Source organism: Spinacia oleracea, chromosome 4 (assembly GCF_020520425.1).
Source record: "Spinacia oleracea cultivar Varoflay chromosome 4, BTI_SOV_V1, whole genome shotgun sequence".
Classification (NCBI taxonomy): Eukaryota; Viridiplantae; Streptophyta; class Magnoliopsida; order Caryophyllales; family Amaranthaceae; genus Spinacia; species Spinacia oleracea.
The window spans coordinates 68,801,118-68,815,544 of NC_079490.1; the positions used below are offsets into that span (position 1 = coordinate 68,801,118).

A 14,427-nucleotide genomic window follows, 5' to 3' on the forward strand; every position below is an offset into this window, starting at 1 on the left:
GGATCGTATCGGAAATATAAATATTATCCAAGTCGTAGATGTTGCCGGAAACGAAAACATGGTATGTATCGGAAAATATTATCGGAAATGGAAATATTGCCGGAATCGGAAATATTGTCGGAAACGGAAATATTGTCAGAATCGGAAATATTATCGGAATCGGAAAATAATTCCGGAATCGGAAATATTAAATATTTGTTCGAAACGGAAATTAATTCCGGAATCGGAAATGTAAAATATTGTTCGTATCGGAAATGAATTCCGGAATCGGAAAATTAATCGGAAGCGCATCGTACGAATTAAGCATCGGACTAGCTTGCTAGACGAACGCCCAGCACGAAGCCAGGCCCACATCCAGCAAGCCCAGCGTGCGACACAAGCAGCCAAAGGCACGCCAGGCCCAGCGCAAGGCTAGGCCCAGCGCGCCAAGGCTGCGACCAAGCCTGCGAGCAACAAGGCTGCGAGGCAGTGCATGGGCTGCGAGGCAGCGAGCTCGTGTGGGCTGCCAGCGATGGGCTTCGAGCGCGCGAGCATGGGCTTCGAGCGCGCGCGGGCATGGCCTGCTCGCATGTGGGTCGTGCTTGTGTGCGTGTTGGAGTTTGTGCTTACATCGAATCCTTAAGTGATTAGAATTAGATTATTTTCTGAATTACTAGTTTTAATGGAACTCTAATTCTAATAGAGTTAGAATTCTTGAGTCCTAGTAAAATTCCAATTCCATATTCCTACTCTATAAATATGTGATGGCATTCACAAATTTATGATAACATAATTTTCAATCATACAACTAGTTTTAAGGATTAAAACTAAAGTATAATATTTCCCATAATATTCGAAAATATTCATAGAACCTTAGGTGTAATTCTAGTTAATTAAATCTAAGGCGGATCCGAGCGTGCTGTGGACTATCTACGGAGGGACGACATTTGGAGTCCTAGACTTGTTCTTGTTCGGTTCGGGCGCAGCTAGGGAGGGCACGTTACAAAATGTATGTGTCCTAAATTATGCTAATTGTTATGTGGCAATTAATTTGGATTCCTGGCTTTATGGTTTTTCCGCATGATTTATATTCAATTATATGTATCATAACCTAACAAATGGATGATAAGGATAATAAGTGCTACCCTTTGTTGTTTATAAAAGAGGTTTGATTGTCTTACTTAGTTTTTATTTTGGCAATGTTTAAGAAGACGTAGATGCGTCTTTTATTTAAGGGAATTATTTATGTATTCGAATGGTAGGAAACAAGTTATTTTAGGAAGTGAATGCTTCATTTGGGAAGTTGTGCCTAAAGAGGCGAGTTGCATCTATTTTTTGGCAAAGTAATTAGGTTGGTAATAGAATCGTGTGCCTAATTAACAAGACTTTTAGCACTTTTGCATTTAATGACTTAAGTGGAATGCTATGAATCCATGCTTTAGTCAGTATTAGCTGGAGTGGGCTGAGTTCGTTTTGTTCAGAATAGACGTCCATAATGAATTTGGACTAAAGTGGTCGCGCCTTTAGGGGTTTCATACGTATCCAGGTTGGAATCAGGCCTTACATAGTTCTGGTTTTTTTATTCTAAGTATTCTTTTTATTATAAATTCACCGTGATTTGCGCGAAATTTCATAAAAATAATCGGATTGTGCATGGATGTACCCCCCAAGTGTTTGGATTTTTCTGTAAAAGTGCAGGAAAAATTCCGAAAACTTAAGCACAGGCGCTGGAAAACATCCAGCGCACAGCTTGCATGCGCTATAATTTATTAACGCTTACATGGTAAGCGCTGATAATTTCTAGCGCCAGACAGTTGGTACGCGTGTTTTTCACATGATTCAGCTTATTTTCACGTTTTTATAATTAATTTGCAAAGTTGATTAACTTCTTCCTACCGAGTAATTGGTGCTCGGTTTTCAGGTATTCCCGAGTGGGGATTTATTTTCTTTTCTTTTTGCGATCTAAGAAAGACTTATGTATATTACTTCACCTCAAGGAGAGCTTTTTCGGGGTTGTAACGTGGTTAGGTTTTGGGTGGAAAAAAAATTAGGGCTCAAAAATTCCCCATTGTACCCTTAGTTAAATTGACAACTGGACTTAGGGCTTTGACCTTGTTTGATCTTGGTAAAACTTCATAGCCGTTGATTCTTCACATTTTGGTTAAAGGACTTTTGACTTGACTGGTCACTTCGCAGCATTCTTGGATTTTTTTTTTTCGGAATGGTCCTTGATGTGTAGTCCTTTTCACTTGATTAGTTACTTCTTATTGTCCATTTTATTGTCATGGTGTATTCCCATCCCTAGGTTCGGATTAGTGTGGGTCGAACAAAAAAGGCTCCTTCTGACGAGGTTCAACATGGCTAACAATAATGTGGTTCATTGTTTCTTGGTCAATGGAAAGGGAATTTTTAAAGGTTGCAAGTCGCCCCTTGTTTTAGTGAATTATATCTTTCAAAAATCGTTAAGGTGGACTGAGTGAGTCCCCAACTTGTTGGTCCTGAGATGATCTTTTATTTTTGAAGTTAATGGGCTATGTTCCACGTATCTTTGGCAATTTCAAACGACCATATCAACAAGACAACATTCTAAAATTCCATGGCATGTAAGCTTTAGATGAGTTTCAAGAACATACGACTTACATGTAAGCTACGGGGAATCAAAACTTCCCAATGGTTTGAGGCCATATAAAATGGTTTCAGGCCATTAATTCCGAAATACCTGCATCATAAAGAATCAAGTCTATGATTTGGTTGTTTTGCATAAAGGGTTCATACCCAATGGTTGCAAACATGTTTTCAAGAACATACAAATATGATATTGTATATACATACAAAAGAAGAGCTAGAATGGTGGTTAAAGATTATAAAAAAAATTACGGAGTTGATAATGTTGAAATCTTTTCACCAAGTCGGAATGCTTGAATTATTTTGGATAAATCTAGCAGTCATTGCATATGGCAATATGGCAATATGGCAATTAGAAAAATGAAGCATCTTCCTCAATTAAACTTGTTGGAAGAAGCATGTGTACATTACACAATGTAAAAGTTTTGGATGCTAGATAAAGAAGCAAGCTTAAGAAATCCATTCGTAGATTAGTGCATGCAAGTGGGAATTGAAACATACTTTTCAACAAGGCTATTGAGCAATAATAGTTTTGTGAAAATATGGATCATCTTATATATAAGAAGTTTAGTTGGAGTTAATTCAACTTTATTAGTTATATATATGATATACAGATCTTTTAAATGAATATTACATTCAAATTATAAGTGGTTAGTTTTAAAAGTATTTGTCAATATTAGAACTAGGGCTGAGCAAAACAATCTGAAAATCCGAATACCTGATCCGTATCTGATCCGACTTTTTTGGATAACCGATCCGAAATCAATTTCGGATCGGATATCCGAAATTGTCGGATATCGGATACCAATACGGATATTGATTATTTGAAAATCGGATATCCGATATCCGAAAAATTGTCGGATATCGGATTTCGGATAGCGGATATCCGATCGAGGACCCGAAAAATTTATTAAAGTTAAGTTTTTTCTTTTTTAGGGTCAAAAGACTCAAAAGAAATGAAACCATTTGCCCTAAATTCAAACTCTCATCTCACGCCGCTCTCTCACTTTCTCTCACTTCTAGACTTCTAGTCTCCTACTCTCCTTTCTCAATCTCTCATCTATATCTCTCGTCGGCGACACTAATCTCACCGGCTGACGACGCTCATCTCATCGACCGCCCACTCTCATCTCTCACTTTCTCAATCTCTCGTTTTACGGCAACAATCTGGGTTCCAATATTATCACCGACTAAGCGACCACCGCATAATTCATCTACTTCTGGTCTTCCTTGCAGTTCATCGAGTAACTTAATTTATCTTATTCCTGTAATTTTTATTTTTTAAGTGCATCTACTTCCCTTGCAAGCCTGGTATTTGAGACTTTGATCCTTATTTGCTCTTAAAATTTTCAACTTTGATTCGAAACGGGAATTGGAATACTGATGGGTATTGCAATGTTGAGGGGTCCAAGAAATTTGGAATATTGGGTTGAAGCCTTCAATTAGCAAACCAACAGTTCTTGTTTTGTAAATCGTGCTGCTGGAAGATACAGATGAAATACCCCTTCAACTTTGATTCTTTCTTGTTTACAAAATTGATTGTAGCAAATAATTTTAAAAAATGTAAGCAAATAATTTTAAAAAATATAGTAGATACTATTATCAAGTGTACTATAAAATGTAAGCGTGAAGACAAATTGACAAGAGAACTTCGGATATTTGATATCCGGATTATCCGATCCGAAAAAATCGGATATTCAAATATCGGATATCCGAAATTTTCAGATCAGATACGGATATCAAATTACTGAATATTCGGATACGGATCTATCCGATTCGAATGTTGATTTCGGATCGGATATCCGATCCGTGCTCACCCTTAATTAGAACCATGACGAAACTTAGAACATATTGGGTATAAAGATCTCTTGGATAGGATCTAAACCATTTTTTGGATTCTGTAAAATTAATTACTAAATCAAACACAAACAAGATACTCTCAACCCATATAAGTAAATCTAAGTAATTAATGTTTTAAGTATAAAGCTACGCTGTTATTACTAAAGTTAAACATGAAGGACTTAAACAAGAACCTTCATCTTATATCACATGGAAATTCCAAGATTTTAACAAGATTCGGTATCTCGTTAAACTGAATGAGCTAAAAGTTACATGGATAGATTTTAAATTGTGAATGGTGTTTGCATTACAATCAATCATGTACGGTGTGATATACAGATTGTCAAGATAACTCGTGAGTGTTGGATCATGACGCGTTTATACCAATATCTCTTGATCTATATCAAAGATCACTAGAATAATATGAAGAGCATCTAATACATTTGGACATGTAGGATGAGCACTTGAAAAAAGAAACTAAAGATGAACTAAAGTTTTGATGCTGCATGGATAGCCTAAGCAAAAGATGAATCTTGTTGTTAGGAAAACCACAAACATACACGACAATTAAGCCTCGTGATTAAAAGATGGTAACATAGGTTCAAAACCATATATGATGCATGGGAAACTATCAATGATTAGTTTCCAAGTTCTAAGTCGAAAGATGAATCTCCCACATCTATGTGAACTGGTTGGAGTATTCCAAAAGGGAAGCATCAATTGCAATTCTACATTATTTAAATGAATTTATTATTGCTTAAGAAACAATAAAAGGGAATTGTTTATATTAAAGTGTTCTTCAGTAAACTCGGGTAAATACATGTCTGCTATCTAGATGGTTTTCTATTTTAATATATGAGAATCATTCTAAAAGCAATGAAAGACTAGATCATTCTATAAACATGTTAAAAAAAAATTCATCTTACATCGAAAGGCTTTCGATAGAAAAGATACTAAGAATAGCAAAGTATGATAGACTAAACCTCTGCAACACATGAGATACAACACTCATATGCAGAAATGGAATCAAGTTTGAGTTCCATGAATGTTTTAAGTATTGGGTAAAGTCCCATATCTGTTAGACATTAAATGTTTTAATTTTGGGTTAGAGGCCCATGAATTGGAAAGCATTTGGTTTAAACGTTTATCATTTATGAAATTATATTTCATATTTCATTTAACCATGGTTTAGTATTAAATGATGAAGTCCAAGTGATTCAAAATTATTAAAATGGGATATCAAGATTAGAGTCTTTGATAAAGAGCTAATAGGATTTACAGTCAATCAACTTAACATAATAGGGGAACAATCCCAATTCTAGAATCCATGTATAAAGTATAGTTGAAGCAATACATATTTTTGTAGCATATACTCCCGTATTAGTCTACGAACACAGACGATAACTCCAACCATAGTTCCTCTACTAAGTCCACTGGCTCGTGCATATCCGTCCTGAGTATTTATAGCTTAGATCTTAATCAAGGTTTTTCACTCTTAAAGAAGAACACAGTTTGGAGGAACATAGAGAATTAGGGTTCTCAAAGATTGCCTAGGGTTTGTGTATGAATTGTTATGTTGGAAAACTCAGCATTAGTTTATTAAAATAACCTATTAAGTATATGTGCTAACCGACCAAGGCACAACGGCCAAGGTCGGCCAGCTTACACACAAACGTACGTACAACCTGCACGACAGTGGGCCTTGGCCGCGCCGAAGCATGTTGCCTTGTGTGGTGCTGCTGCTGCTATGCTAGCCAAGTGTGAGCGCGCGACACTGCCATGGGCTGGCTTGCCGCTGTTGGTGCTTTACGCACATGCACTTCCGCCCATGTGCCTTGACTGCCTCGTGCACTCGGCTCATGGGCTGCCCTTCAGGTGAACCATAAAACATTTCATTCAAAGTAAAAGAGCACCTATTGTCTTTAAATTGAAAACTATAACCTTTAAAATCCAAATTAACTTGAAAGGGAAATTATGTTTCTTGTGATACAAGAACATAGTAACAATTTTCTAGTTCCAAATCAAAACTACTAGCCAAATATATAAAATAAGATCCTACGACTAATGCAGCAATCCATGCTCCATTTCCCACATGTAGATCCATCTCGCCTCTATCAAGCCTTCTACTTCTCCTTAGTTCCTGTGAATTGGAACATAAGTGTGAGCCACAACAAGTATCTAATACCCAAGAAGTAGAATTAGCAAGATTACAATGTATAACATACATACCTGAAGGAGAAGAAATGTTTCTATCCTTCTTTTCTTCCTTTCTCTTAGGGCAATCTCTCTTGTAATGACCAATTTCATCATAAGAGAAGCATTGCGCCACAGAAGGAGAACGATCCCTCTTTATCTGTCTGTTGTAAGGCACCACTTGCCCTCCTGCAGTGGATGAAGATGCGACCTTGTTTTGGATCTTCCCCGGAACCTTTTTCTTGATTTTCTTACTCTTTATTTGTAGTGATACTTGCTTATCATTTCCGAAGTCCAATTTGAATTGATAAAGCATGCTGATTAACTTACTAACAAAATTTTCTCTTTTCTTAGAAAATATATTAGCTTGAATTTCTTGTAACCAGGGTGAAGAGAATTCAGCAATATTCCCGCAACTAAGAAATCTGGTAATGGATCAACAAGTACCTCAAGGAGATTGAACAGTCCAACCATCTTCTTCGTATGAGCCTTAATTGGTGTTGCAATAGTCATTTTGACATCAAAGACCCTTTCCCTTGCCTTTTGTCTTTCGATTTCAAGGCAACAACCTAGTGGAGCATCAAGCTTTAGATCCCTAAATGAATGTACCAATTCAAAGACATTTTGGTCAACATGTTGACCTCTATGATGGGATCTTCCACGACTGAACAGTCTTACCATCTTCTATGTTGGTTTGATTATTTAGTGAACTTAATCCTTAATCAAACATAGAAACAACATACACATGCATAATATAGATATACCATAATATAAAAGCATATGTAATTTTGGTGAACTGGTATGGCCCCAACTTCTTGGTCTTGAAGCATCCAATCTTCTTTTTACCTTGTTAGCTTTCCCCGTCTTGAAAATCATTCAAAATGCTAACTTATAATTTTTAAATAAACTACCTAGCTAGAAGTACTTGAATTAATAATCGAATTATTACAACAAAACTTCATGGTTCGCAGACCATATTTAAAAACTTTACATTTAAAGATAAAACGGTAACCATACCGTATTTAACTATCCTAGTTGGGCCATACTAGTCACTTGCATAACCTGCAATACATAATAATATACTATGCATTCGCACATTTGTATCCTAAAACGAATAGCCTAAGTAAGCTTTACACATTATTACATGATTAATTGAAATCACGTTCATGTAAACACGCTCTAAAAGATTAATCAATTCCAAATTATTAATCCTTAATTATAATCAAATATTTAATTTAATTAAAATAAGTATCCTATGAAAAATTAATTTAAATGATTAATTTAAATAATTTAAATTAAACGGCTCCCACTTAAACCAATACCGTTTGGACTTTTAATTTTAAATAATTAAACTCATGGCCCAGCCCAAGTCAAATAAAATAAAATATCAAACAACTCCAATGTTAGCCCCTACGTGAAAATAAGCCGAAAGCCAAAATATTGGGCCTTAAATAAAACGAAGCAAAAATGCACAATTTGATGCAATGTGGCTAGGCAAGCGCCCACCCCAACGATACGCTATGCATCGGATCCATCGCACAAGACGCAGGCCACTAGGCCCACGCCCCTCTCAACAGGGAAACAACGCACAAGGCACACCGGTGTGCCCCTGTGCACGAGCAGCAGCTCGTCGCTGCTTGTGCGCCTTCGCCCGACACGCTGGCTCGCCGATGTGGCAGATGTGCCAGGCTACTCGCCCAGCGCTGCTCGCAAGAGTAGCTCGCATCAACAGGCCAACACCCATAGGCATGCCCCATCGTCTCGCTGCACAGTCTTACACGCAACCGTGGCTCGAGGCCACGTCGCGCACAGCGCATAGCACACGGAAAACATCCATCAATGGCTTGTTCGTCCATCGAACATCAAATATAATTTTGATAATACGAAACGAAATTGAAAGATTTTGAATTTTTCATAATTACAACATTTCCAATAGTTTAAAATTACGAAAAATAATTAAATTGGGTGATTTAATAAAATTTCAAACAATCGAATTTATGAAACTTATAAATCTAGGCTAACTATTATTCAAATTTAACGAACGATTATTATGAAAAAAATATATGAATATTTTAGATAAACCAATCCAAAGATTTAAATCGTTCTAAACATTTAAATTTCATATTTTTATCAAATTTGGGCAAACGATTAAAATTAACGAATCCAATCAAAATTTCAATCCTTGAATTTTTAAATGAGCCATTTAAACATGAAATTATATTCCCCTACTTTCCTTAAAAAAAATTCAGACCTGACCAATTAATAAAATTAATATTCGATCATAAAAATCATTAATTTAGGGTTTTTGGAGTGAGGATTTATAATTAAAAATTATGAACGAATTATATTCTAAAACTTCATAATAATCATAAACAACCAGTAGGACAAATTTTATTTAATTATATATAAGTCAGGTAGATATTAAAATTAGTTTTTAAAGTCAGTAAATTTTACGTTTTAATTCATTAAACACGAAAGACGCCCAAAAAATCATACTTAGCGGACGACTTTCACAGATATGATCTCATGAGTTTAACTTAGAACGTCAATTCCAATTGATTTAGGCTCAGAAAAATCAAAAATCCGATGTTGTTCAAAAACAACAGTATTTTCACGATTCATCCAATAATCTGAAAGAAATATTCAAAAACAAATAAAATACAGAAAATTCGACCAGAATTATAACAAGAAATAAATGCTAAAAATTACATTAAATACATAACGCTCATGATACCACTGATGGGATTTACAATGTATCAAATTAACATAATAGCGGAACAATCCCAATTCCAAAATCCATGTATAAAGTATAGTTTAAGCAATACATAGTTTGGTAGCGTGTACTCCCGTATTAGTCTACGAACGCGCACGAGAACCCCAATCGTAGTTCCTCTAGTAAGTCCACCGGCACGTGCAGATCCTCCTTGAGTATTGATAGCTTAGATCTTAATCAAGGTTTTTAACTTTTAAGGAAGAACACAGTTTGGAGGCACAAAGAGAATTAGGGTTCTCAAAGGATACGTAGGGTTTTTGTATGAATCGTTATGTAGGAAAATTTGGCGTTAGGTTATTAAAATCACCTATTAAGTATATGTGCTAACCGACCAAGGCATAAGGGCCAAGGCTGGCCAGCACACACAAAAATGCACGTACAATCTGCACCGCAGGGGGCTATAGGCTGCACCCAACAGCCTTGTGCAGCGTTGCTGCTACTGCTATGTTAGCCCAGCACGCGCGCACGGCAGAACCGTAGGCTGGCTTACTGCTGCTGCTACTTTGTGCGCAGGCGCTGCCGCCCATGGGCTTTGAGTGCCTCGTGCACTCGGCTCATGTGTTGCCCTTCGTCTTGTGTATTAATTTGTCTTACGACAATTTATTTATTGTATAGTACGATACGATCCAACATTGTATGATACTATTATTCGTTTCGCCTAGCTTACCAATATACGCAATACGATATACGATTCTGATCCAACGTCTTATCGTATATTTATGTTTTCCAAACTAACTTCCCATTCAACTAAAACGACATTGTTACTACTCAAATAGACAAGCCTCTTGATCCCAAATTTCAACAGACATTGTTAAGACTCAAAATACAAACTGCATCAACATCTTACCAGGAAAATAATACAAATGTAACCGAACTCAACGCATGTAAACTACTTGCATATTCATGAAAGGAAAAAAAAAGGATTCAATGAAATCAACTCAAATCGATTAAATTTATCCAATTCGAGGAAATCTAATACATAACCCTCATTCAAGAAAAATAAGAACAAAAATCAAGTAAAACGCACAAAATTCAATTGAACCAATTAAAGTAAATGAACAATTAGAATTAGAATAAAATCACCTAATATAATGAAATTGCGAGAACGACGAAGATTGAAACTCCAAAAATGCAAATCGAGGAAATCAAAAGCAAATCCCTAATTCTAGTAAAATCAGAACGGAAAATCGAATAGAAGGCAACAAATTTCAATTGAAAACCTAATAAAGAAAATTAACAATAAAAAGTAGAATCTAATTCACTTACCGCAACAGAATTTGCGAGAACAAGAATCGAAGTTCAACAAGCAAGAGCGGATGAGAATCTGGAAAGGAAACGCATGAGATGAGAAAAGAGGAGAGAGAAAGTCTAGAATGAAAAATGCGGGAGGAGAGGGAAAATCTCAGAAAAGTTGAAAGGTCATTCAGTAGCAAAAATTACGAAAATACCCTTAATGGATGAATTAAGCGGGTGAAACGTGAGCGGTAGGATTGAACGGATCCGATGGTTGAGATTAGTTCTCAGTTCTCATCTTAAGGGGTGGTTCTCACCAGATCCCGATTCTATATATATATAGAAAAAGGATCATGTGAGAACACTTGTTAAGGTGAGAACAAATCTTATATGAGAACGAATCCTGACCATTAAGGGCGAAAGATCTAACGGCTAAAATATCTCCTGTGTAACTGTTAGAGTAATGGCAAATCCGTAATTATATGTAATAACAAAAACAAACCATCATCTTCTCACGCAATTCAGTTCTTTCTCTCTCCACCTTCATCTCTCTCCTGCTTCATTCGTTCTGCTGGTCTCCCTCTTTGCGGTTTAAAACCCTCAAAATTCCATCTCCTTAAAGGTCTTCACTAATTTTCATCCAACTCAAACAATATTGAACAATTTTATTGATTTTTTCCCTGGATTTCATTTCAATCCATTTGAAATTACAGGTACAAATTCTCTGGACTTCAATTCAATCCATTTGAAATTACAGGTACAAATTCTCTGGACTTCAATTCAATCCATTTGAAATTACAGGTACGAATTCCCTTATTACACTAGATTATCGATTGAGCACATTTTTGAATTTGATTTGTTTTATTTTGTGTGGTTTTTTAGCATTGTTTTGTTGTTATTGAGTTCAATTTTAGTGTGTTGGAAAAATCTCTATTTTTAATACATATTCTTGATATTAAATCCATATTTGTTTGAGTTTGATTTGCAATGAAGAATCTCTTCAATCGTGCGGAGTAATAGTATTGTGAAGTCGATCAATAAAATATAAACAGTTAGGAGACAGGAACTAATTACCTGATGTTTTGTGGCAACTTATTGAGAAGCTCAGACCTTCTCAATTCAGGAAAGAGACTGTTTATGTAGAACATAACACACCAATCAAGTTTCTGGGTTTCTTTTGATCCTGAACAACTGTTACTTCATGTTAAGGTACTGAATTCTACAAAGAACTAAATGCAATTGTGGGAAGAGCCAAGGAGTTACTCTTTGTCTCTGACGCTCTTTCTCTTGCTATAACACAAAATTAGTGGCGTTTTCATGCTTGTTCTTGGGGATTTTGCTTGATTTTGATGATTCTTGGATCAATGGCTTTTCTTATAGGGTTTATATTGATGCCATGGATAATTGGACTGGTTTTGGTCTTCTAATCTGTCATATTTTGGAGGATCTTGTCTCTCCCGGGATTTCTTCCCCCAAGATGTTCCTGGTTAGGTTTCTTATTTCCTTCAATTTTAGAGTTTTTAGCCCCTTTTAATACTGATTTAGTGACTATGATAGTATGATATTTGACTAATTAGCTAATTCTTTGTACTCATTAGATAATTCACGTACATTTATGTGTTCTATCCATTATGTTTGCATTTGCTAAGCTATTATGTACTTTGTGAGGATGGACATTTGGAACTTATCATTTATGAAAAAAGAGTCGATTTCAAGTAGTGTTTGATGTATTATGTAATAATCAATAGTTGATTCAATTCGTTGGCCCGAGATTATTAACTATAGAGTGTGAAAAGAAGAAATGCAATTTTTCATCTTTGAATGTATTTTTAGGGTATTGCAGCCCTGATTGAGTTTATCAATTTCCAGTTAGTTCCTCTTACGCGCTCAATTGGTGTTGCTATATAAACTTAAGTTTGGATAACCAAAGTGCATGTCTTAATTGTATTTTGGTTGTGAGGATCTCATGGTTTGTCAAATGTAGAGGGACCGGGTTGCTGAAATACAGTGTCGTATCTTGTCCATGTATTAGTGTTGTAAGATTGTTTTTCTTCTTACTGAATGCTAATTGTCTGTCTTTGGATTCCCACATTCTTATAAATATATATATGCAGTAGCTGGTCACCTTCCCATTCAGTTATTTAGTATGTCTAAAGTAGCTTTGAAACCTAATTCTACTGTAATGTGCATTGGTGACAGTAACTTCTTGGCTGTGTTTAAACATTCTCATTCTTTTCAGCTCGGAAATGCTAATGAGGATGACATGGCTTATCAAACGTAGAGAGAAATTTTCGTTCGAAAATACTTTCCTAAGTGTAGAGATAAGGTAAATAACTTGCTTCATGTCAAATTTTCTTTAATGAAGTTAGAATATGATATAAGTTAGCTTGCTGCCTTAACTTGTGAAGAATTCAATTCTTGTTAAATTGGTTGCTGCAACATTAAGTTTACATGGTTTCTGCAGAGAGAAGCCTGAATACTTGGGAACAATTCACGTGGATCCAAACTCTCCTACATATTTGAAAGTTATCCATCGATTGTATGTTCCTAATTTGGGGGATGAGTTGCATCATTCAGGTTGGAATTCCTGCAGTTCTTCACATGGAGACTCGTCTGGTGACAGACGATTTCTCATGCTTCCTTCTTTAATGTAAGACTTGCTGCTTCTGGCATTACATTTAAAGTATCATATCTTGCATATCGAAAGATCTGTCTTAGTTAGCGATATCACCTTTTGTATAAAAACTTCCAATGATTGATTCACTGGACAAGAGCCTCCTTATAGATGGTGTTGTGTTAGAGTGTTACTTGGCATTATTTATTTTTGTTGCACGTATTGAAGTTTGGAATATGGAATCTGATGGTTGGATTGTGTAAATATGCCTGGAAGAATGATTCCAGTAATAACTATATGGATTGTAAGATACACTCACAAAATATTGACCTGTTTGATGAGCTCTCTCTTAATCATTTCTTCTTGCAGATCAAGAATGGTGTACATCGTAAATACGAAAAAGAATCCCAATTCCCCCTCGTTGCACAAAGTTGTTGAGCCTGAAGAGATCTTAGCAAAGACTTGATAAGCTTACCCCACACTTCTCAAAAATAATAACGTAGTATAAAAAAGAGTAATCATTAATATTTACTCTTTGGTCTTTTTTTGTTTGACTTGATCTATATGTAACAAGATACCATAAAGTACATTGTAATCATTTATAAGATACATTGTATTAAACTATAAGGTACATTATAGAGATCTATAAGGTACATTATATGAATCTATAAATTACAAGTCACCAAGCTACAAGGTACATTGTATGAAACTATAAGGTACATTATAGAGATCTATAAGGTACATCATACTAACCTATAAGGCACATTCCAAAATCAATTTTTTTGATAAGTAAAATAAAGTGTCTACTGGGTCGGAAATCCGCACGATCAAAACATTTAATCGAAAAACCCGAAATATTTTATTTAAAATTGTTGTTGACTTGATATTTTTAAAAATGTTAATATTATACATAATAGGTATGGTAATTAATCTACTTCCTCTGTTCCGGCAATATCGTACCATTTGTTTTTTACACTATTCACACTACGAGTTTGACCATTTTCTGTGATTCGTACGAATAGTAATTTTAGTCACGTGGGGTCATGTTAGATTACTATCGATATATATTTTCTAAATATTAATTTTTTATACTTGCACATGATTTGAGATATTAAGAGTCAAAGTAATTGTTAGAAGAGTAAAAGTCAACCATGGTGCTATATTTCCAGAA

The 14,427-nt window shown here is 35.5% G+C and overlaps 1 protein-coding gene across 4 annotated transcripts; it reads left to right on the forward strand.

Moving 5' to 3' along the window:
* The first annotated feature begins 10,152 nt into the window (after positions 1-10,152).
* On the forward strand, positions 10,153-13,938 carry LOC110784766 (selenium-binding protein 2). Of its 4 annotated transcripts, none has more exons than XM_056826499.1 (5): positions 10,178-11,443; positions 12,023-12,128; positions 12,882-12,968; positions 13,107-13,292; positions 13,626-13,938. In XM_056826499.1, exons 3-5 carry the CDS (start codon positions 12,889-12,891, stop codon positions 13,720-13,722), a joined length of 363 nt encoding a protein of 120 aa, XP_056682477.1. In that variant the 5' UTR covers positions 10,178-11,443; positions 12,023-12,128; positions 12,882-12,888; the 3' UTR covers positions 13,723-13,938. The 4 variants fall into 4 exon arrangements, 3 of the variants coding, with proteins under 3 accessions (XP_056682475.1, XP_056682477.1, XP_056682476.1); XR_008918518.1 differs by having other exon boundaries at positions 10,194-11,851; XM_056826498.1 differs by having other exon boundaries at positions 10,205-11,443; positions 11,751-12,128.
* The last annotated feature ends 489 nt before the right edge of the window (positions 13,939-14,427 follow it).